Source organism: Strongylocentrotus purpuratus, unplaced genomic scaffold (genome assembly GCF_000002235.5).
Source record: "Strongylocentrotus purpuratus isolate Spur 01 unplaced genomic scaffold, Spur_5.0 spur5_scaffold_6, whole genome shotgun sequence".
In the NCBI taxonomy this organism is placed as follows: Eukaryota; Metazoa; Echinodermata; class Echinoidea; order Camarodonta; family Strongylocentrotidae; genus Strongylocentrotus; species Strongylocentrotus purpuratus.
Genome location: NW_022145612.1, coordinates 21,769,897 through 21,791,908, shown reverse-complemented (window position 1 = coordinate 21,791,908; position 22,012 = coordinate 21,769,897). Strand labels below are relative to the sequence as shown.

The following is a 22,012-nucleotide window of genomic DNA, read 5'->3' as shown; positions in this document are numbered from 1 at the left end:
CAGTTACCGAGAATGGAGAGAGACAATTTTACACACCAGGCAGAAATAAGAACACTCATGCTTTGATAATGAGATCGAAAGTGAATGAAGCGCTATACCACGATTTTCCCCATATTATATATGCATTTTTTTTTTTTATTCAATGGTCGATCACCCCTTTCCCGAAAACCATTCAAGTGACATTTTGTATACCCAGAAGTTGTGTGTCAGCGGCCGGACGGGTTCTGTGTCCGGACAGTTGATTTAAAACGGTAATTACTTTACACGCAAAATTTCATAAATATTTAAAGAAATATGGCAGGCAATAAAGGATAAACATATTTTGATGCATCATGCTGTATGTCGTTAAATCCAAGGGCAAAAGAGGTGCATTCATTTTTGTTAAGCGTCCTGACACATTACCTCCCATCAAATGTGCTTCTTTCCACTGGCATACTGATAGGGGGGCGGCATTTGACCCCCCCCCCTAAATGAAATTCAAACGTGGTTGATTTCTAATTCGATACCAGTGATTTACAGATGTTGCTGAAATTGCATGATTTTTACCTGAGCTTCCGGGACCCCCTGCACCCATGGACCCCACCAAGGGCCCTAACGCGACCCGGCTGACTGCTAATCTGACCGTAATTAAATGCCTAAAACCCCTGAGCTTCATGGGACTCCGCCCCTGGCTTTGCCCCTGGACACCAGGCCAATTTACGCCCCACTTGCTTCGCTCTACTTGATCGTAAATACTTTAGCCCCCCTCCCCCGGCCCCCACAACTTTGAAAGCGTTCCGCGGGGCCTGCATAATACTAGAGTAAGAGTGGTAGTGATACAGATTTTTATTATGCCCCCCCCCCCCCAAAAAAAAAAAATTACATTTTTTGCTCATTACGCCACTGCTTCTCCTTCACTTCGTGCGCCCGCGCTTTACACCCCCCCCCCCTCCCCCTCTTCTTTTGTTTCCTTCTTTTTTTTCGTTTTTCTTTCTGCTTCCTCTTCTTCTTTTTCTTTTTCTTCTTTTCTTCTTTTCTTCTTCTTTCCCAATGAGCGACCGCAATAAACAGGCTGACCATTTGATTTAGGTACAATCGTGCCCCAATGGATACGCCACTGCATTGATGTACAGGTCTGACCTTGGGTGACCTTTCTCCATGCATATGTAAACATACTGTGAACTCCATCAAGATTCATGCCACGGGTTCCGGGATCGTACACCGAACGCTGTCGCATGCCGTGCCGGGCGCTGCCCGCTGGGCTGGGCGGCTTGTCGTGTATTCCTCTAGTTGCAGCTCCGCGAAGCAGTCACAAGCAGTCATATAGTCCATGAGAAAATGCTGTTATGGCTGGCTTTCCAGGAAACGAGAAATGGCTGAAAGATATTGCTGCCTTGAGGAGAAATCCCAGCACATTTTTTGCTCATAATGACACCAAGGAAGATGACTTCTTATTAGATATTCTGCAGGTCAGTGCAAAAATATTATCTAGACATTTTGCCATGTTTAACTGAACCGCCCGCCTCTTCTTATTGTCATGACTCAAATCTCTAACTTCTAATCTTAGTAAAAAGATTTAATTTGTGGTATATATATAATACTTTAAAGACATTTTCCCTCAATAAATGTTGATAATGAGTTAATTTGTGGTACATATATAATACTTTAAAGACATTTCCCCTCATTAAATGTTGATAATGATCGATATTTCTAGACTCTAATATCTATTACTCTTCCTATTTTTCAGGGATATTTTTTTTCATTTTCTTTCTTCTAATTTATAACCCTCATGATAACTGTCTCATGTCAAACCTGTCTAGAAATGCCACCTGCACATAAACATGACAAAGGGCATATTTCTATTTCCCTTGGATTGTCTTAAGAGATGATTTGACTGTAGGCCTAGTTACCTTTAATTATTTGTGGACTTTGTTTGGCTAATGCCAATGGAACACATGCATGGGACTTACACTTACAGTTGACTTTTGTTACATCTAAAGTTAACATTTTGTATATAGTCAAGCGTGTCTTAGTGGCCACCTCTCAATGAAGGCTAAACCTAGCTGTCTACATGTAGGCCTATATTGGCCATGTATGTTGTCTCCCTCAAGAAAGACCTTTGTGTTGTAGAACCAGTCTATGGAACAAGCTAGTCTACAATGATGGCCACTTTTTCTGTGTCCCTTGTATAGCAAGTTCAATATTAGCAAGGGCCGGTTTGAATATAGATCTAGCTAGTATGAGTATGATGGGGTTTGTGTGTCCAGATCGACACTCAAAAATTAAAAGCTACTGATTTTGCTTTTGGATTTAACCTAAAATCCATCAAATAGCACTATAAATATTTATCTTTATAAAATATTGTCCAACAACTATTAAAAGATATCTGAAATATTGCATGTAAACTTCTTCAATATTGACTTTTCTCACACAAACAGTTTACTTGTATGCTGTACTCTATAAACAAAGATAGGTTTTCATCCATAGTGATAAAGAGGGTTTTTTTTCTTCTCTTTCATGTGTTTAATAATTAAAGGCTTACTTAGTTAGAGCATTAATATATCTCTTTACTTTTGCAGGCTCTCTTTTCTGAAGACCTGAGTATGCATGTGAAGGTCATGTTGCTTGGCATCCTTCAAGAGCAAACATCTGTCCTTCTTTCCTACGCCGACAGGTAATTGGATATTCATTCTTCATTCAAGCCTCAGTATTGATAAATTCTGTTGGATTTCAAAACTTGATTTGTTTTGTTTAAAGGTCTATTAAATTGGATTGTAGCATGTAGTAAACAATCATTCCTGTATGGCATTGATGTGGTATGGATGAGATATCTCAGCTTACAAAGTGACTTTTTTTTTTAGGGCAATGTATTATTCTTAGGTACATGAAGCATTCATTATTGCAGTTTGTAAGTTATTGAAACTGATTTGAATCCGAGTTTGGAAACTGAAAGTAACAGAGAATTTCTATTTATTTTTTATTTTTTTTAAATTTATTTATTTATTTATTTATTATTTTTTTGGGGGGTTGGGGTTGAAAATTCAGTTTCAGCATTTTGTTTAAAGAGGGCTAATGTGTTATTTCTTTTGGTTCCTTAGTGTGGAGCAAGTGGTAGGATCACTGACCAACGTCTATCAACAGCTTCATCTTGACACTGCAGCATTCTTCAAGGGTCAACTACTGGTTGCTATAACAACAATCATGCTAGATTGCAATCAACTGGTGAGTTAGAATAGATGTCCAACATAAGTGAGTACACTCACAAGAATTGAACATTTTGATGTAACTTTGTACAAAGTTATATTGAAACACAAGCCTATAAGCAATGATATCTTCAGCATTTGGTGATACATTTATAGACCTGTACAACATTTATTCCATGAAAACAGAGCACACTTAGGAGTTACAATCAAATATTTCATTTTTTTTTTTGTATGAAGATATAAACTGCATCGAAGAAGAAAAAAAAGGAGAAATTAATTTGATGTGTTATTTAGTTCATATATGGTCTTTATAGCTTTATATTTAAAAGAGTATGCACAAAAAAATAAGCAGATACAATGTAAACATAACTCAGTGAAATTGCATTACCCGTAAATCTCTGTGTATAAGGCACACCTGTGTATAAGGCGCACCCCTATTTTGGAGGCAAAAAAAAAATTTAAAAATTCTGTACCTGTGTATAAGACGCATCCCCGACTTTTAATTTTTTTCGGCGGCAAAAAAGTGCGCCTTATACACAGAGATTTACGGTAAGTCTATGGTGGTAAAGGTTTAGAACAAAGAAAATATACATATTTATAATTCCATACACGTCGCTTTGGTATGATGTAGGCTGAGTAATAATGTCTTGATCAATCTTTCATCTTTTACTAGGAGGAACATCCAAGGAATTTCCTCCAATTTGTTGATATTCTCCTGGATGTTGTGTCTAAGGTTAATGGTAGCAAGGATCGGGTTCTGCGTGGCAATGCCTGCGAGTGTCTCAAGGAGATTGAAACAATTCATCCAGTAAGTACAAAGGAGTACGTAGATTATTCTCCATTCAATGAAACTCTGGATGGGGTGCCAAGTGAATATTTGACCTATGGTATGGATTTTTAGAAGAGTATTCATCATTATTGTGTGTATGTTTAATGCCTGTATCCTGAGTATTTAGTCTTTCTGATGGTTAGGTATGTTTTAGAATGTTTTGATAAAAATATGGCTGAAAGACAAGGGAAAAGGGTGTGATGTATCAAATTACCTTTTGTTTAAAAATAGGCAAAAGTGGGAAAGTCCTGTAGGCCTATATGGTTGTGTTTGTCCTAGATGATGTTCTCCATTCTAACGCTGGAATTTGCTTTCTCTATCCTCAGTTTGATGTCACTGGAAATTATTCCTTGGTATAAAGAGTACTTTATAGTTTATACTTACGGTAACTCCTTTGACTACTAAATTTCTATTAGGTTTTAATACAAGGACCACAGCGTTCCCACAGGTGATTGGTTAACATAACCCATTGACTACGGAATCCTCTCATTCTCATAGGCTTTATACAGGGACCACTAGGTTTCAGGAAGCAATGAGTTAATACCAGAATATTTTTTTAATTTGTTGGTGCTGATATTTCAATTGCTGATATTGATCCAATATTGATCCAATATGGAGGACAACTTTGTGTCAAATAACAATCAGAATAATATCCACTTTTATATATTGTGCATGTATCTTTCCCAGGGGAAGCTGAAGGCACCTACAAAGTAGTATTATATTACCCTGGCTATTGCCCAGGTGCCCTAAGGTGCTTTAAAAATTCATTGAATACATTCCTACCAGGTACACGTTTACTATATATGACTGAGTGGAGAGTGGCAAATGTAGATTAGTGTCTTGCAAAAAAGATATAGGGACTCATCTGTGAACCATGTAATCTACAGTCCAGTGATGTATCCACTATGTCATGACACCTCAAATGTCTTATTACCAGCCTGCAAATTGAGGAGAATAATATGTTTCTCATTTTCTTCTTTCACCTTTTTTTGACAGGGTCTACTCTCCAGGAAAGTGGATCATTTCTATGCTATGTGCCAGCTTGAGAATTCGTGCATCTGTCAAAGCTACATGGTAAGAATTTTTAGATTCCGTTTGAATTAAACGCCTAAACATTGTGAGACATCTTCTTTGAATATAACAGAGGGAATTAGTTCAAAATGTGGTATAGGAGATGAAAAGAAACAAAATTAACAATTGTGAAATAGAACAACAATATCAAGAAAATGATGGTGGTTTCATTCTCATGAAATATTTGTTTATGCATAGCTGTTGACTCAAATTATGGCCTGTTATTAGAGGGTTAAAAAGAGCTCTGCATTTATATGGATGACTTCATAAATGGGTTTAAAATATAGATGATAACAAATACTGCAAAAGAAACAGAATAACATACTTTATTGTGTATTTGGAGCCAGAAGGGCATTAACTCCTTTACTTTAAAACTGAGATAATGCCCTTCTGGCTGTAAACAGATGATATGTAGTCTTCAATGTTATTCTTTTAAACTTACTAACTAAATGAGCTTTATTTCATTAACTAAATAGCAACTGAACAATCTTTTATTTCCTAAAATCCTTTCATTTTCCTTGCAGACACTGTTTGGAATGGTACTAAAGAATGGCCTTGAACAGCTTCTGGAAGATCCTAACAGGTAAAACAGCAACTATGCTAATAACAATAATAATAGGCATTTCTATAGGGCCGTCTATCTAGATAATTCTATTCCGAGGCGCAATTATTATTACCCGGGCTTTGGCCTAGCTGCCGTTTATACAGCGCTCCAGCATTTCAAGGAATTAATTCCTGCCAGGTACCCATTTACATCACCTGGGCTGAGTGTGGCAAATGTAGATCAATGTCGGGACTCGAACTGCGGACCTTGCGATCGACAGTCCGGCGACGTATCCACTCGACCACGACACCTCTAACTTTTCTTTTGATTTTAAAGTTTGGAACATTTTTTAACGTTTTAAGTGCTCTGATTACATCATTCAGTAAATGGTCAAATATAAGGTATCAGAACTCCCTTTTTCGTGACTAATACCCCTGAATAATTACACCTACATGTAGGCAAATAGCCAATAAAGATATTCCTCCCTAAGACAATTACACCTCATATAACAGCTCCCCAGACAACTATTCCCTTTAAAAAATTACTCCAATTATCCTGATACTACTACCCAGGGGGTAATTTGGTAAGAGGGCAGTAGTTAAACGGGTACTTGTCTGAGTGCGTAAATGCATTGAGGCCCTAAGGGATAGTTGTTGTTGTTATTGTTGTTTTTTGGGGGAAGGGGTTGGGGGGGAGGGGAACAATTGTTCAGAAGGAATATATATACATAATACTTTCAATTTAACACTTTATATATAAATACAAATACAGACAACAAATGAAAAAATTTGAGAGAAGTAGATAGATCAATAGATAGGTAGATAGATGAAGAGAGAGACAGGGAGGGGGAGAGAGAGAGAGAGACAGAGAGACAGAGAGAGAGAGAGGAGAGAAAGAGAGATGGAGAGAGAGAGAGAGAGAATTATCATGTAAAGAGAATGTTTACTGCACTAATTAAGAACACATGCTGCAGCCCCATTGGCTAGTCACCTGCATTTACAAGAGGAAACAGAACATATTTGTCTATTTATATACTCCTGCTTTCTGTGTGATACAGTGAATATAACTAAAGTGTGATTGAGAAATGTACCCTCTTTTCTTTCTCCAGCTTGAATGCCAATGATCTGAGTGATTTACTAAGTAGAAGGAAAGAGCCCTTGAAGGTAGGATAACAAGAGATACAAACAAACAAGTTTACAAAAGCATTTTATCTTGGGTTTTCCTCTGGTAAAATATCATATACGTCTATATACAAATTCATGTATATATGTGTCTATTTGATAAATTTTGGGACCACTTTTGACATACCCAGATAACCTGTGAAATGATTTACAATCTTAAATATATTATTATGAATTTGAAGATTAGTAAAGATTGTATTTGTAGAGGAACACCAGTTGGTGTGGATGGAGTTTCTTGTGGACATATATGAAGAAATACTTTATTGAATCATTTGTTATTTAAGTAGTTTGACAGTGATATTGCATAGTATGATAAATGAATATGAAAACTGCTCGCCAGTCATTACCTTTTGTTAATGCCTACTTACTGGTAATTTTATGAATGAAATTACAGTTATAGATTATACAGGTAAATATGTTCAAGCTAGTTAATGTGTTATATACGTTAAACATAGTAATATATTTATGTTGTAAGTTTCTACATAAGCTCTCTTTAATGATGTTTATATTATTATCCTCTTTCATCACTAGCCATTGAACTTGCCTGACCACTTCAACATCAAGATGTTTCAACTCAAGGAGGTAAATGCTTTTTATCATCTTGCTCTCAATTTCAAAAGATAACAAAACTGTTTTGATGAAATGCAAATAAGATTGCCAACATGTTGAGGAACAAGTTCATTGATATTCTCAAAACCAAATAGTACAGAAAGTCAGATTTTTTTTTTTTAAAACTGTAAACAATCTGTGAACTGTTGTTAGCTAGTAAAAAACAACATCTGAAACTTAAGACTAAAAGTGATCTTATTTTACTTAGGTATGGTATTGTGACTATGGATAGCATAATACTGTTGTTGCGTTTGTTGTAAAGAACACATTCATACTGTCACTGTAATAATAACATTTCAATTAAAATTGAATGTTCAGCCTGTTCTTTTTTTTTAACCATGAAGAAAATCACAACACCACCTGGGCAGCTCCCGATGCACCTGGACACTCGTGAACTGAAGAGGGCGCTCACCTATCTTGTTGATCACCTTCCCATCATGACTCAATCATCCGTGATGCAGGCGTCTCTTCTTGTGGGCCAGTGTCTCACTCACAGTCCAAGTATCAATCCATTGGTTAGTGTCTTTGTATGTGATTGCCAATTTCATATAACAAGATGGATAGAAATATGTTGTCTTTGTCTGTCTTTTGGATAATTGGGTTAAAAGAGTGTCATGGGGGAGATGAATAACCCTTAGAAATATGTTGCCCGTAATAAAAAGTGTTTGAATATGTTTGTAGCATCATATTAAGATATTGTATTTTTATACTGTTATGAGATATACTAGATATAGTATTGATAAGGTCTCTGAATTCTTGTGTTTATGAAAATGACATGAATTTCTTTCCTTCATCTGAAAAGCGTGATGTGCATGAAGTATCTGAGTTTGAACTATAAAGTTTTATCAAGGACCATTCAGAATAATTGTGTTTTAACTCTGAATTGTGACGAAACCATAGATATGCCATCTTGCTACTGCCTCACTCCTTTGTAGTAAGGAGTTGTGTATTAAGTGAGCTATATTGTAGAAATTAGTAGAATTGAACATGTGTCATATTTATTGTATTCACGTTTCTTTATTCATATGTGACTCAAAATCATCTATTTATTCTCCAGATTTTCAAGGGTCATGTTTCCAACTGGGCATCATCAGCTGATATGGTTCTCTTTCATCTTGTTCTCCTACTCAAGGTATAGTTATCATACAGTCAAAAGCAGTGCGTAGTATTAGGGCAGTCAATTATAATATTTTTTCTTTCTACGCCTTTGAAACCATTCAAAGGTATTGTAGGGAAGACAGAGAATTTGTCAGCTAATGACAGTGCATGAATTGGCAAGAAGTAAATCAAAGATTGCTATTCTTCTCTTACTTTACTTACCAGTAAGCAGGCCTGATAAAAACTCGATTTAAATCGGTTTCCCAATTATTTTTTTTCCCCCGATTTTTTTTTTCTTCTTCCCGATTAAAAAAAAAAAAAAAAAAAAAAAAATTGAGATTTGTTTTCCTTCCCTATTTTATCCTGATTTTCCTGATTCCCCCCTTATTGTCTCTATTCTTCCCTATTTTGCCCTATTTTTCCCCCAATTTTCTTACTTGAAAGAGGGGAATGTTGTTAGATGCCATTTTTTCCCCGCGAATCCTCTTCTTTTTTTTTACTCAAGGGGGTCGTGGTTGAGGGGAAAACCAAAAACCTATTTTTTTTTTTAGTGCTCACTATCACCCTTGAGTAAGACACATCAGAAACATCAATAACCTAAGAAATCAATAGAGATCATTATACAGTGTGTCATGATGCAATGTATGTCACCAGTTAAACACATGCTGGTTGATCTTTGCTCCATCAAAAATGAAATGTATTTTTGTCTCCTAGAGTGAAATGTCACTGTTATATAACAATTTTCAGTATGCTTTTTACTTGTGACTCATGCCTGCCATCTCCTGTTTTCACTATATAGGCTCAATTTCCTACCGAGTTATTGAATGGAGATGAGGAGTGTGTGGTACTGAGCAAGCTGTTGACATGTGCCAACCATCCTGCTCTTACCCCTGGTCATCGTCTCCTTGCATTCCAGTGGTTACAGCACTTCCCTGAAAGAGAGGTATACAAACCTGGGAGAAGGTTTGGGGAGGGGAAGATTGTATGTTTGTCAAGCTAGAATTCTTGTGATTTAGATGTTTTTTAGGTTTTTATATCATTTCAGGTACCGGTACTTTTTCTTCTTTTAGATAGATAGCATATGGGAAGCGCTTTTTATTATGATAAGTGTCAGTAGTAGTTTATGCTTATTGAAAGAAGCGTATTTGAAATTGTCACTTGCATGAGATTTTGAAATATGTTTTTGAAGTTGGAATCTTGTCCAAACTTGTTTAGCAATGCAGCAAAACTATTCAGCAATACTAGAACAACAATATTTCATAGTTCTTCAATCTACAGTCGTTTTGTTTTGTTATTGTTTAAGTGTATTTCTTTATTTTTACCTTGGTGATATCAATAATTTCAATGCTCACACTATTGTCGCTCCTTTCAGTTCAATTTAATTTGTTACCATCATATCTCCTGTGGGCCTCACTCTCTAATATTTGTTTATCTTACCCTTTTTCAGCCAATCTTTCCTCATTGGAAGCCTCACCTCCCTGGATGTCTCTTCACTGAACACTACACAAACTTCTTTCCTACAATGTTTGATGGTCTAGATACATCTCTGGTGAAACTCAATCTACTCAGCCAGTGCTATGTACCATCAACCATACATGGTAAGCCATTTCAGCTTCCTGAATAGATAGTACATTACAATGTATGTTACCACCCTGAATATATGTAACATTATACATCAGCTGTTTAGAGCCAGGAGAGCATTGAGTCATATATATTTTAACACAGAGTTAATGCCCATCTGGCTCTGAACAGATGACTGATGTATGTTAAATCATAGCCTTGGTGTATTGTTCTTATCTGCAAATAAATGTACATGTCTATTTATAAATTTATCTTGATATATTTATACACACAGAAGGCTCCCCCGGTTGAAATCTTACCTCACTGCCTTCAACAAAAAATTGTTATGCTCCATCTTTATTGATAATTGATAATAATAGCAACATGTATAAAATGCATGTATACACCCCTTAATACATTGTATTTCAATAAAATGTTTAAATGGAAGACAATACAGGATACCATAAATATGTACCCTCTACTGTAATATATATCTAAAATAAGCTCATATGAATCTTGAGAAATAGAATAAATATCACAACCTTTTATTTCATAATCACTTGAAATATTATTTAAGTTTGATGATATTTTTACCCATATGTCCCATATAAATGTTTGTATTTCTAAATGTTATCATTAGATACCTCATCTGCTACTCTGATGGGTTGCATTGATCTTCTGGGGAAGTCCCTGGAGTATGGCATTGTGGGTAGACCGGCCACTTCCTGGTACCGCCTACTCTTCAGCATGCTACAGAGGCATTATGGGACCGTCTTGAGGGAAGAAATCATGAAGTAAGTGAAGCCCCCCTACTGCACCATGTGCATGGATAATCAGTTATTTGCAACCAGGCTTGCTTAGAAATCAAGAGAACATCACTTTAAAAGATTGAGATTACTGGCAACTATCAAATAGACAAGATCAAGCCTGTTTTGATTTAATTTTATTTGAATAGATGATTGATTTTAACTGAAGTGATGATTAATTTCACATGAGCTGAACAAATAAAGAAAGCACCCCCCCCCCAAAAAAAAAAGGGGGCTCATAATCATTCATATGAAATAAATGTTTCTGAAGATTCTGCAAACCAAGATCAATAATTTTAATCCATCTTAATTACAATTATATCTCATATCTGGCAGTTATTTTTAAAATGTGTTCTGTCTAAATTTCTTGAGCACCCTTTTGGGTGATGAAGTTATATATTTATTTTGTCTCCTACAGTGCAGTGGTTAAGGTGACTGTGAAGAACCCCAAGTATACACCACACACAGTGAACTTCATTGAGAGTATGCAGAAAGTCACATCTGATAAGTAAGCTTATATTGTTATTGATTTGGTGAAAGTGTTGGAGTTTGAACTCACAGAAAGACAAAGACATCCAGGAAATTGAAAGACAGAGAGATAGACAAACAGTTAGACAGTCAAAGAAGAAAAATTAATGAAGGAAAACATGGAGAAATAAATGATTGTGGGGGTTGGGGTGGGGGCAAAGAGAGATAAGGAGAGAGTGCTGATATTGGGGAGAGCCTGGAAGAGATTCATACAGAGAGATTTTAGAATGAATGAAATGCTTTTATATACATTTCAGGCAAAATTGTGTAAAATGCCATTAAAATATGTGAAATAGCGTTTACATGATGATTCCAACTACATTGTATTCCTCATATGTTGTTGCACTCCCAGGAGTTTCACGGTGCTTCTGCTAGAGACACTCCTCCAGCATGTTGTGACGTCAGATATTCACAACAAAGAGGCTGATTTAGAAGACTATCTTCTCATCCTACAGAGGGCAGCACAAGAAACAGAGATATCACCAAAGGTATGCAGGCCCGCTCTTGTGACCACCTGCATAGAAAGACCACATTTGTTGTTTCTCTTGAATATGATTTCTCATTAAAACCTATACTGAAGGAACCTGTACATGAAGACCACCTCCCTATAAAGACTACTTTTCATGTTTCCCTTTAGTGGTCTTTATATACAGGTTTAAGCAGTCTTTATATACAGGTTTCACTGTATCAGATATATTGTTTATTGTCTATTTATTCTTGACATCATTGCAACTTGCTTTATTGTACATCCAAGTGATATTGCCATGCAGAACCTAAGCATCTATATTTCACATAACAATTCCTTGTATTCGTATAACTACAGTGAAACCTGAAACCTGTTTATAAAGGCAGCATATTTTGTTTTCCCAGAATTATGTCTTTTGATTTAATTTGATTTGATTTTATTTCTGCATTTTTTCCAAATATAATATAGCTGAATAACAATGAACATATAAATGTAAGTTATAATACAACATAAACAAACAACAATTTCTTCATGTCAAAATGTTTTTTTTTCAAAATATATGTACCGGTACATATAATAACGAAACTTATTATTTCCATAACATATTATCATAAATTTAAAGTATTATCCAAACTATTCTGTTGGAAAAGTGCAGGAGACACCTGTACATAAAAATTAGCTTATGATTCCTAACTTCTTGTCTCCTTTGAGCATTCTTTATATTCATGAACTCATATCTGTAATTTATTGATATGGCATCAAAAACTGTTTGACTAGCAATGACGGTCGCATCCTACCGGGTACCCATTTAACACCTGGGTGGAAAGTAGCAAGTGCAGGTTAATATCTTACATTCGGCAGGATCTTTTCGACAGGACCATGAAGCATCCGAACACTAAATTGACATTGTTCAATAATGGAAAGATCTTCTCCTTCACCAAGAAGGGTCAAAAGGTACTGATTAGGAACTCCTCTGACATTGACCGTCTCGATTAGTTTTTCATTTCCTCCTTATCGATCCTTTTTTGTTGTTTTTGTCTAGCCTATCTTGGACTACCTACAGATGTTACTGCTTAGAACCTCATTGATGCAGGATGGATCCTGGTTTCTAGGCAACAAGATTCTCTCTGTATGTCATCAGTTACTCCAAGTCCACAGCAAGGCGGGCATTTACTCTGGTAAAGACAATCAAAATCTTAAATCTTTGAGAATAATGCTATTCAGGCTGTGGGACGATAATGCTTTTTATTCGTATATAATCGAGACATTGTCATTTTTTCAAACTTTCTTAATCCTATTGCCTTGAAACTGTTTACCAGTATTGAAAAGAGAAATTTAATTCTGGTATCGATATTGCTGTTAAGCGCAGTAGAGTATATTCATATATTAGCTGCTCTATATAAATTGACCTATTATTATTAATATAATTGTTTATCAAATTTAAATAAATGCCATCTGCTAGATGGATACTCTATGGATGTAGACTTATACAGAAGTATCTTATGCATTCATGTACAAATGTACATGTAGTATCAAACCAATAAGAATGGTGAAAATAAACCCAGATTTTCTCAATCCAAAGGTATACACAAATCTCCTGCATTAGGAAATCTTTTATGTTGTGTAATTGCAGAAGTATATCTGTATTTTTTTCTTTAGATATGGGTGATACGCTGTACACTCTCTTCACTGGGCATCAGGATATAGAGATCAGGGATAGGGCTTGCCTCTACTATGCCCTACTCACCAATCTCTCAAGTGAAAAGGTAAACTTGGCTTTGAATGACCGTTTTCATTGATTCTCTTGCAGCCCTTTATTGTAGTGTCTTTACAGTAATCTAATTGAAAATAATGCCCCCCCCCCCCCTGTATTGTGAACAAACAAACAACAATTCAGGCAAACGTAGGTCAAATGTGAACATATTAAAGATAGATTGGTATTAAAGGTCTTGCAGTAAAGTGGTTAAAGATGAAATATCATCAGATGTATTTATTATGAATATCTTGTTATTGGCTGTATTTACAGAAGCACTACACACATTTGCATTTTATAAGCTCTATTTTAACCTGGTATTTAATACATAATCAGTGTAATTTTCATGTGTTTATTGTGAGTTTTCCATATTTTTAAATTGTTAAAGACGAGAGAAATCTTAGTTGTATGTATGAGTAGATAGAATCTTAACATTTGAGGTAAAATACTACAAGTTATGTCACCAGCCATTGTGAATTCATTTATTTGTAATGTGCTCCCTTGTCATAACAGATCAGCCAGATTTTGTCATCAGTTGGTTCTGCTGAGGATTCTCAGAATCTGACGAGGCTTGTGACAGGAAGTGCTAGTGTAAAGCAAGCAGGAGCAGTGGAAACATTAGAGCACTCAGTCCTCAAATTGACACGGTAAGAAGTATGTCCCTTCCTCTTCCCCCTCCTCAAAGATTTTGGGTCAGGCGTCTGTCAAATGGACTCAGTAAGAACTACCCCCTCCTTCCCTTACCCATAACTAAAGAAGAAAACTGTAAGTAAATGGTGATTGTTATCGTATAACAGTACCGTACCGGTATATGCAATTTTTCGATTTGATGAGGAATTTCTAGATTTATTTTTTTCATGAGGAATGGCAGAAAAGTAAAAAGTCAAGATGTGACTACCGTAAATCTCTGTGTACAAGACACACCTTTTTTTCCGCCGGGGTGCGTGTTATACATAGGTACAGGATATTTTGAGTCCTCAAAATGCTAATTTGTCTGGGCTTAATTCTGCAGTTGTTCCTTTGTTTGTCATCTTTAGTTTTAAAAACAACATTGTTAATATTATTTGTGACAAGTTCACAAGGAAAAATCGGCACCATTAACTTGACCTCGTATCAAAATGAAAGTTGCTTGGTTTTTTTAACGAACTACATTGTCAGCTAAAAAGCAAAAAAAAAAAAAATAGGGTGTGTCTTATACACATGTGTTTTTTATACACAGAGATTTACGGTAATCAAAGATTTTGTAGATAGAAGTACCAGTAATTCCTTTTGACCCCAGCACTACATGAAGCTGGTGTGAATCAGTCAATGAAGATGTAATTTTCACACAAACACGTATCTCTTATAGTTATTGCGATGCTCAGGATCATTACAAATTTGTTGTCTTTCCATTGTTTTCTTCCTCAGAATCAGAAAGCAAACATCATCACATCGCATCAGTAGAGACGGTTCTTCCTCTGTGGCCAAATACTATGAAGCTCTGCAATCACTTGCATCAGAGAGTACCATTTACATTGAGTACTACCTTCACTTTGATGTAAGATCATTTCTTCTTTATTCATTACAGTAAGATGTATAATGCATATAATATTTTTGATCAATGAAATCCTGTTCAGTGATTCGTTAACATGGCATCACGTGACCAAACATAACATTGCTATAATGTAACCGTGACGTCATCCATGGTGTAGTGCACTATACCATAGCACTATACTATGGATGACGTCATATATATACGATCGATCAAGATCAATGTGCTATCGGTCGCGCATCTGCGCTGCTCTCACTGCACTCTTCACTACTTCAGTGACAGTAAACATTATTTTTTGAAGGTTGATTTGAAAAATATAAAACAAATATATCATGCACTATTTCAAGCCACTAGTGACATTATCGATTCCTCGGCGACAGAAATACCACTATTTTCTTTGGGACTACGCCCCTCAGAAAATAGTGCTGTTCCTGCCACCTCGATCCATAATTTCAACTAGAGCCTCTTAGTGCATGGTATATTTGCTTAATATGGGACTGATGCATTTCCATTTAAAAAATTGTATTTCTCCTGAGTTTCAATCCATCTATCATAACTAGCATCAAATGAACACTGCAATCAAAATATAGGAATGATTGCAATCACCAGCAGGGATTGAATTTGTACACTTGAATATGCTTCTAAACAAGCTGATATTGAAAATAACAGATTTACTTCGATAGACTCTCATTCAAAGATTTGTAGGTAGTTAAGTTGAAATTTGTTATAATAAAATACAATTTGTTTCTTCTCCTGTTTAGGAATCTTTCTTGGAGAATATTCCCGATGCCATGAGACACTTGTATGCAGTCATTCTTCATATTGATACACCCTCTGCATATCATTCAATAGAAGGTATTAAAACTGAGATTTCTAAGTTTTAATCAGAGAAATGATTTGCAACACTTGGGGCTTGGCTCTAGATTTTAATGAATTTAGCTTTGCATGAACAGTAACAATGTATTGTAATTACTTTGTACTATCAATGTCTTTTACTTGCTGATTAGCTTCCTCACTGTTTTAAGAATAAATGTTAAAGAAATGTTTTGTACCATATAATACCACAGTGCATTTTTTAAATTCAGGAACAGTTTGGATAAAGCATGTTATAACTGATATACTGTAATTATTTTGTCTGTATTTATATATTGATATTTGTATGTACATGTATAGCACCTTTTAAATGTCCAAAGGCAAATTTTATGTATTTTTTACATGACAATAAATTATCTTTAATCTTGAATCTTGAATTGAATTCATTACTACTCTTCAAATTATAATTCAGAATTATTGTCTTTTATTCATATTCATGCCGTATTCCTCCAGATATTACAGTTGCATCACTCTCAGTAGAGAACTCCTCTGAACCCACAGATGGCTGCCAGATGGTCACAATAGCTCTAAATCCCAAAGAACCTCTGCCAACATCTTTACCTTTAAGGTAAGCATCTATCAATGGTTTCTACAGGAAACTCCACATTGTTCTGTGACAGGTCAAGAAGGATGACCATTATGATGTATAATGTCTCTTATTGCATTGCAATATTATGGTCACACTGCACATGACCTCTTTGATCATGCTAATGTTCCTAGCTAATCTTGAGTGCATTATGCCTAAATGAAGATGCCTAAATTGAATGATGGTAATTTAGAAATCATAATGGCATGGGTTTGAATAATAGTTGACTCAATATCCATTTGATTAAATATTCTTCGTGTACAACAATGAAATGGGCCATTTTCATAATCTAATTAGAATTCGATGCACACGTCTCTTTCAAGTTCCTTGTTACAAATGATTTCATTTACCTGCTGCAATTACACAGTTAGAATGCAAAGTGCATGCATACATTACGTTGTGTTAGGTAGGGCAATCCATACTGTTTGTCTGACCTAACAATAACTAATGAATGCAGTTTGCATATCGATTATTGATAATAATATGCAACAGGTGAATGTAATTGCTTCTCACCTGATGAACATGTATGAATTTGACTTCATTTTTAATGTTTTATTCTCATTGACTGCCCTGTTATCTTGTAGTGCAATGTTCAGTAGCAGTGATGGTCGAACCTGTGTGTGCCAGCTGGAACCGGTTGAGGTGACCTTTGATGACCTCTTTATCCCCATTCCCATCATGCCATCTTTACATCCTGTTTTATTCAATGAGTTATGGGACAGCATCAAGAGGGATGAACAGACAAGGTTAGATTATTTTCATGTTGATGTGATGATTTATTAACTCTTTATTGCCACTCTTTATAAAGCTTTTGGAAGACAGAGTGAATTAGTTGACTTTTGTCATATTTACGTTGTCAATGAATATATACATGAAACAAACTTGAAGTTGATGGATTTACTTACTGATAAACAAACAGTTGATTAATAAAATCATATACTAAGGCATTTATGTGCTTTGTACATATTGATAATCAGAGATAATCTGAATGCCCAGATTTATTATCATGATAGAAAAGAACAGAGGTATCACTCTTTTCTACTCTCCTGAGGGACCATAGATTGTGTTACTTTTTGTCAAAACACATATGTACCAAAACAAACTGTTGGTTGTTTAAATTTCATTTGCATAGACAAGAATCTATGAGTGCTGAATCGATCTGTACTGTAGCTCTAGGATCACAGACTATACACAGGATAGTGGCGGCTGAATTAGCTGACTATATTGTGATGTCAGATGAAGTACAAGGTAAGTAATTAAAATGGGAGCAGGTACTGTATATTCTCTAATGATGGAAAGCCAAGGAAGCAATTATTAGACAATACAAATGAAAGTTGAGAAAAAGAAGGGGGAATAAGTTTTACTCTGATATGTTAAGTTGCCTTTCAGTATAGTGATAGTAGATTTCATGAACACAGCATAGTAGTATAGTGGTTAGCAAATAAAATCTTCAGTTTTGATATTTCATGTCAACTTCTACTATGACATTAAAATCACAGTCATATTGATTGCATCATATCATGTAATATCATGTAACTCTACCTTAAAGATCTGTCCGATTTGGGGGCTATATTGTAGATGGGTTTAATGTTTCTTTTTATATTATGTGAATTCTTTCTTTCTTTCATAAAATTGATGACTTTGCCAATCCTCCAATATTTTTATCTTTCTTTAGTATTCACTTTTCACATGAATTCTATCCACAGATGGACAAAGCATAAATCTCGCCATGCTGCTGCCTCCTAAATGGCATTTGTTGCTACGGTTACAGCTGCAGGAGAACATCACTGTGGTATCCATGGTAACAGATAACTGGAAGATGCTTCCTCTAGTCAATCAGTACTTACTCAGTCTAGAAGATCACTGACATTGAGGAGGAGGAGTAAGACAAAGGGAGAGAGAGATGCTGTGAATGAATAGGATATGCAGGTTTTTTGAGTGATTTGTTTCATCTAATTGATAAAAAAAGCAATTACACTCTTGTAGGTAAGAAAGCAGGGGGACCTTTGGTTTTAAAGCTTATCTGCACTAGTTTGGCCAGGATTAGACCTCTCTGAGTGGTCACTGTCAGGTGGTTATCTCATCAAATCAGCTCTCAATTAACATAAGAAAAAGGGGACCATGTGGGATCAACACGTACCGCTTAGGCATTGTTGGCTGTATAGAGGGTGCAAGTAGCTACAAGTAGTGCAGTCCTGCTTAAATCATACCTGAAGGACTTGGTTATGAGGATTGAGGCCTCACCAAAGGGCACTAGCACATTGACTTCTTGTATGCTGTCTACAGATTTTCAATTCTTTGGGCATTCATGCCACAATTATTGGAATATCATGTTGGGATTAAATGTAGTAGTTACAGATTTGTTATTGAAATCTTGCCACAATGATCTGTTGTAGGAGTAAAATCTTATAACAACAATTTTAACCATCAAAGTATTTTTCCTGTCAAAGATTTTTCTTCTTCTAACTGTTGTTGTCCATTGATCTGACACACTAATGATCAAAAACTCAATCATTACTGTACTGATTTATTATGTAGTGACAAATGCCAGATTTGTATCTTTCTGTCATTGATGATTTTGATTTATCCTTGCAAAGAGAGAAAATAACAGACATAATATCGTTTCTTTACTTCTAAACTAAAGCGGAACAATACAATTAAAAAAAAAAATGATAATATTATTCAATATTGATACTGTATCAAGCCATAATTCATACATTTCCAAACTTCTTTTGATTTCAAGTCATCCTTCTGTATCTGTATTGTTAGATCAGCAAAATGTCTGTTTAGGACACATCCACGCTAACTTTGTGAAAACAGAAGCGCATTGTCGTGTGGAAAGACTTGATGGGCTATTAACAATTGAAGAAGGAAGGTTGTTCCCCTCCCTAACAGTATTTACGAAGAAGGAGTCCTGGAATACTCAGGCCCTATGTTCTGGAGAAACTTCTGGTCATTCCCTCTAGTAGCTCTTGGGTTACAATGAATGAATTCATCCAGATGGATATTAACTAATCCATTCTTCATCTCGTATTACATGGAAAGTCTTTGATTCTTCCTTCGTGTCTCGAGGGATTCCCAGCCAAGAAATTTCAGGGCCTTGGTAACAGTGTCCTCTTCCTTCTGGTTGATATTAGTCAAGAAAAAAGATTTGGCGAGAGGATATAGATGATCCTTTTATGAATGATCATTTACGACGTGCAATGCAGAATACAAATTAAATACATGACTGTGTGGTTTCACAGTGAATGTTACTTTTGTTTGTCTAGTTCTATGCATATATTTTCTAACTGTATATCATCGCTATATATTGAATGCCAAATCATATATATTGTAATTTATATGTTCGTTCTGAAAAGAAAATGTTGAGGAATTTTGTACTCTATATTTTATATTAAAATGAAATATCAAAAATTGAATAACAACGTTGTCTTCATATTGTGTGTTCAAAGAAATAACTTTGATGTATGGTAGGCAAAAAGATAGATTTTACCTTGGAATGTGCAGTGGAACGAAGTGTAGACAGTAGGGAAAAAAAAGAGAGACAGGAGAAGAAAGTAAAGATATATACAGAGGAAGTGAGTGGTAGGAAGTAGGACAGAAATGAAGGAAGGGGTTAGATAAAAATAGAGAGGGGACGGGAGAGAGTGGGAGAAAGAAAGAGAAGACTGACAGAGATGACAAAGAGAGACAGATATAAAGAAGGAGAGACATAAAAGGTTGGATTATTGTTTGCCAAATGAAGAAGAATAGAGAGTGCATTTGTGCATTATCATAAAATAAACGTTTATCAAGAGAAACTTTGCATCCTGGGAGTAATTGTGTATTAAAAACAGCACCAACTCTAACCCTTATTTTTCATTGATGTGGGAAAAATATTACATGTCAACATATTCGATACATATATTTGGTCATATTCCCCCGAAAAGCAAGTACTATGCAGTACGATACATTCACAAATATCCCTGAATCATACCAGCCTCCCCCTACATGTATGTATGCCAAACACGATAGCACCAGATCTGTACCAATCAAATTTCTTGTAAAGATTTCTTTTTATTTGAGTGTAGACCACCATACACTGATGAAACTTCTCTAAAAAGGGGAGCAGAAATCTCTTACGTCACAAGACTAAATTGATACTTTTGACTGTACAAGGATTATAATACAAATACAAACATATGACAGGGATCTTCTCAAAATAATCAATTTGGTACCTAGATTTCAGAATCAGAAATTGGACATGAGAGGAAGAAAAAACATCCTTTTCATTTCTCAAATATTTGTTCAATTCTGGGAAGGAGACATTAAAGATAGATGAATCCTTAAATGAAGAACTTGCATATTTTTATCATTTATAGTACACATATTCCAATATTCTCAAGTGAGGGATATTGCATTATAATTTCTACATCAAATTGTATATCCTAACTTCTCAAAAACTTTCTCAACTAACTTTTACATTTTTTCCGGCAGACTTCATTTGATGTCAAACACTTGTTTTTCATCAATGCTGTTTGTAGCAAAATGACATTTATTTTCTTTAAAGCCCCTCTTAAATGTTGGGAGCCCAAAATTTTATGGCAAAATTTCACTTAAATTGTATCATAATGTGAAAGAGAATGTCATTTAAGACATACTTCTGCAAAGATTTCCCTCCAAAAAAAAATGTGTGAGAAGACAAATATTGAAAAAAGAATACATAACTGGGTTTTCTGTTGTACGCAGAAAACCTAAATTTTGCATTCTTTCATCAATAATCGACTCCAAACACAATTGTTTTGAAAATCCTTGCAGAAATGTGTCTCAAATGACTTCCTCTTTCACATTATGATACAATTTAAGTTAAATTTTGCCATCAAATTTTAGAGGGGCTTAAACTGAACAATCATTCGAAGAGACTAATCAGATTTTCTTTAACAAACAGAAGTCAATCTACTCCATGACCTGTTGCAGTGAACTGCACAAATTACATTTAGGATCTAGATGATCATAATGCTAACAATGCTGTCTTTTGGCTGATTTTAAAATTCTTATCACAAAATGTAGTATTTACTCCCACATCTTATAAAGTCATCATCAATAGTGATCTGTCAGTTTATGACAGATTAAGTATTCATCACAAATGACAAGTAATTTAAAAACGGTGCATGCATACTTGAATTTGGCACATTTCCTGAAAAAGGCAATCAAAATGCCAATGTTTTAGCATGTTTATCTACTATGAAGATTGTTACACTGTGGGAATTATTAAGTCACTTCATAAAAATAAATATAGAAATAGAATCCTAAAATTTCTTTTTGAAGTTCTGTGTCTAGATTTTTTTCTTCAAAGTCCAGGAACCCTTTGATATTACCTGGCATACTTCATAAACATTAATCAAGATTGCAATTC

The 22,012-nt window shown here is 35.2% G+C and overlaps 1 protein-coding gene across 2 annotated transcripts; it reads left to right on the top strand.

Annotated features, from left to right (window-relative positions):
• Positions 1-1,155: 1,155 nt before the first annotated feature.
• Positions 1,156-20,017, top strand: LOC586201 (AP-5 complex subunit beta-1). 2 transcript variants are annotated; one of them, XM_011683710.2, is made up of 24 exons: positions 1,157-1,448; positions 2,559-2,653; positions 3,078-3,201; positions 3,856-3,990; positions 5,008-5,085; positions 5,607-5,665; positions 6,735-6,789; positions 7,339-7,389; positions 7,761-7,931; positions 8,474-8,548; positions 9,314-9,457; positions 9,962-10,112; positions 10,715-10,868; positions 11,299-11,388; positions 11,761-11,896; positions 12,917-13,052; positions 13,534-13,640; positions 14,141-14,274; positions 15,035-15,164; positions 15,920-16,013; positions 16,485-16,599; positions 17,202-17,363; positions 17,750-17,865; positions 18,324-20,017. In XM_011683710.2, the coding sequence occupies exons 1-24, from the start codon at positions 1,326-1,328 to the stop codon at positions 18,482-18,484; spliced, it is 2,796 nt and encodes a 931-aa protein (XP_011682012.2). In that variant the 5' UTR covers positions 1,157-1,325; the 3' UTR covers positions 18,485-20,017. The 2 variants fall into 2 exon arrangements, with proteins under 2 accessions (XP_030828663.1, XP_011682012.2); XM_030972803.1 differs by lacking the exon at positions 7,339-7,389 and having other exon boundaries at positions 1,156-1,448.
• The last annotated feature ends 1,995 nt before the right edge of the window (positions 20,018-22,012 follow it).

Coding starts and splice junctions, on each gene's coding strand:
- LOC586201 (XM_011683710.2), top strand. CDS start 1,326: ATGGCTGGCTTTCCAGGAAACGAGAAATGGCTGAAAGATATTGCTGCC. Junction 1,449..2,558: donor TCTTATTAGATATTCTGCAG/GTCAGTGCAAAA, acceptor TTACTTTTGCAG/GCTCTCTTTTCTGAAGACCT. Junction 6,790..7,338: donor GAAGGAAAGAGCCCTTGAAG/GTAGGATAACAA, acceptor TTTCATCACTAG/CCATTGAACTTGCCTGACCA.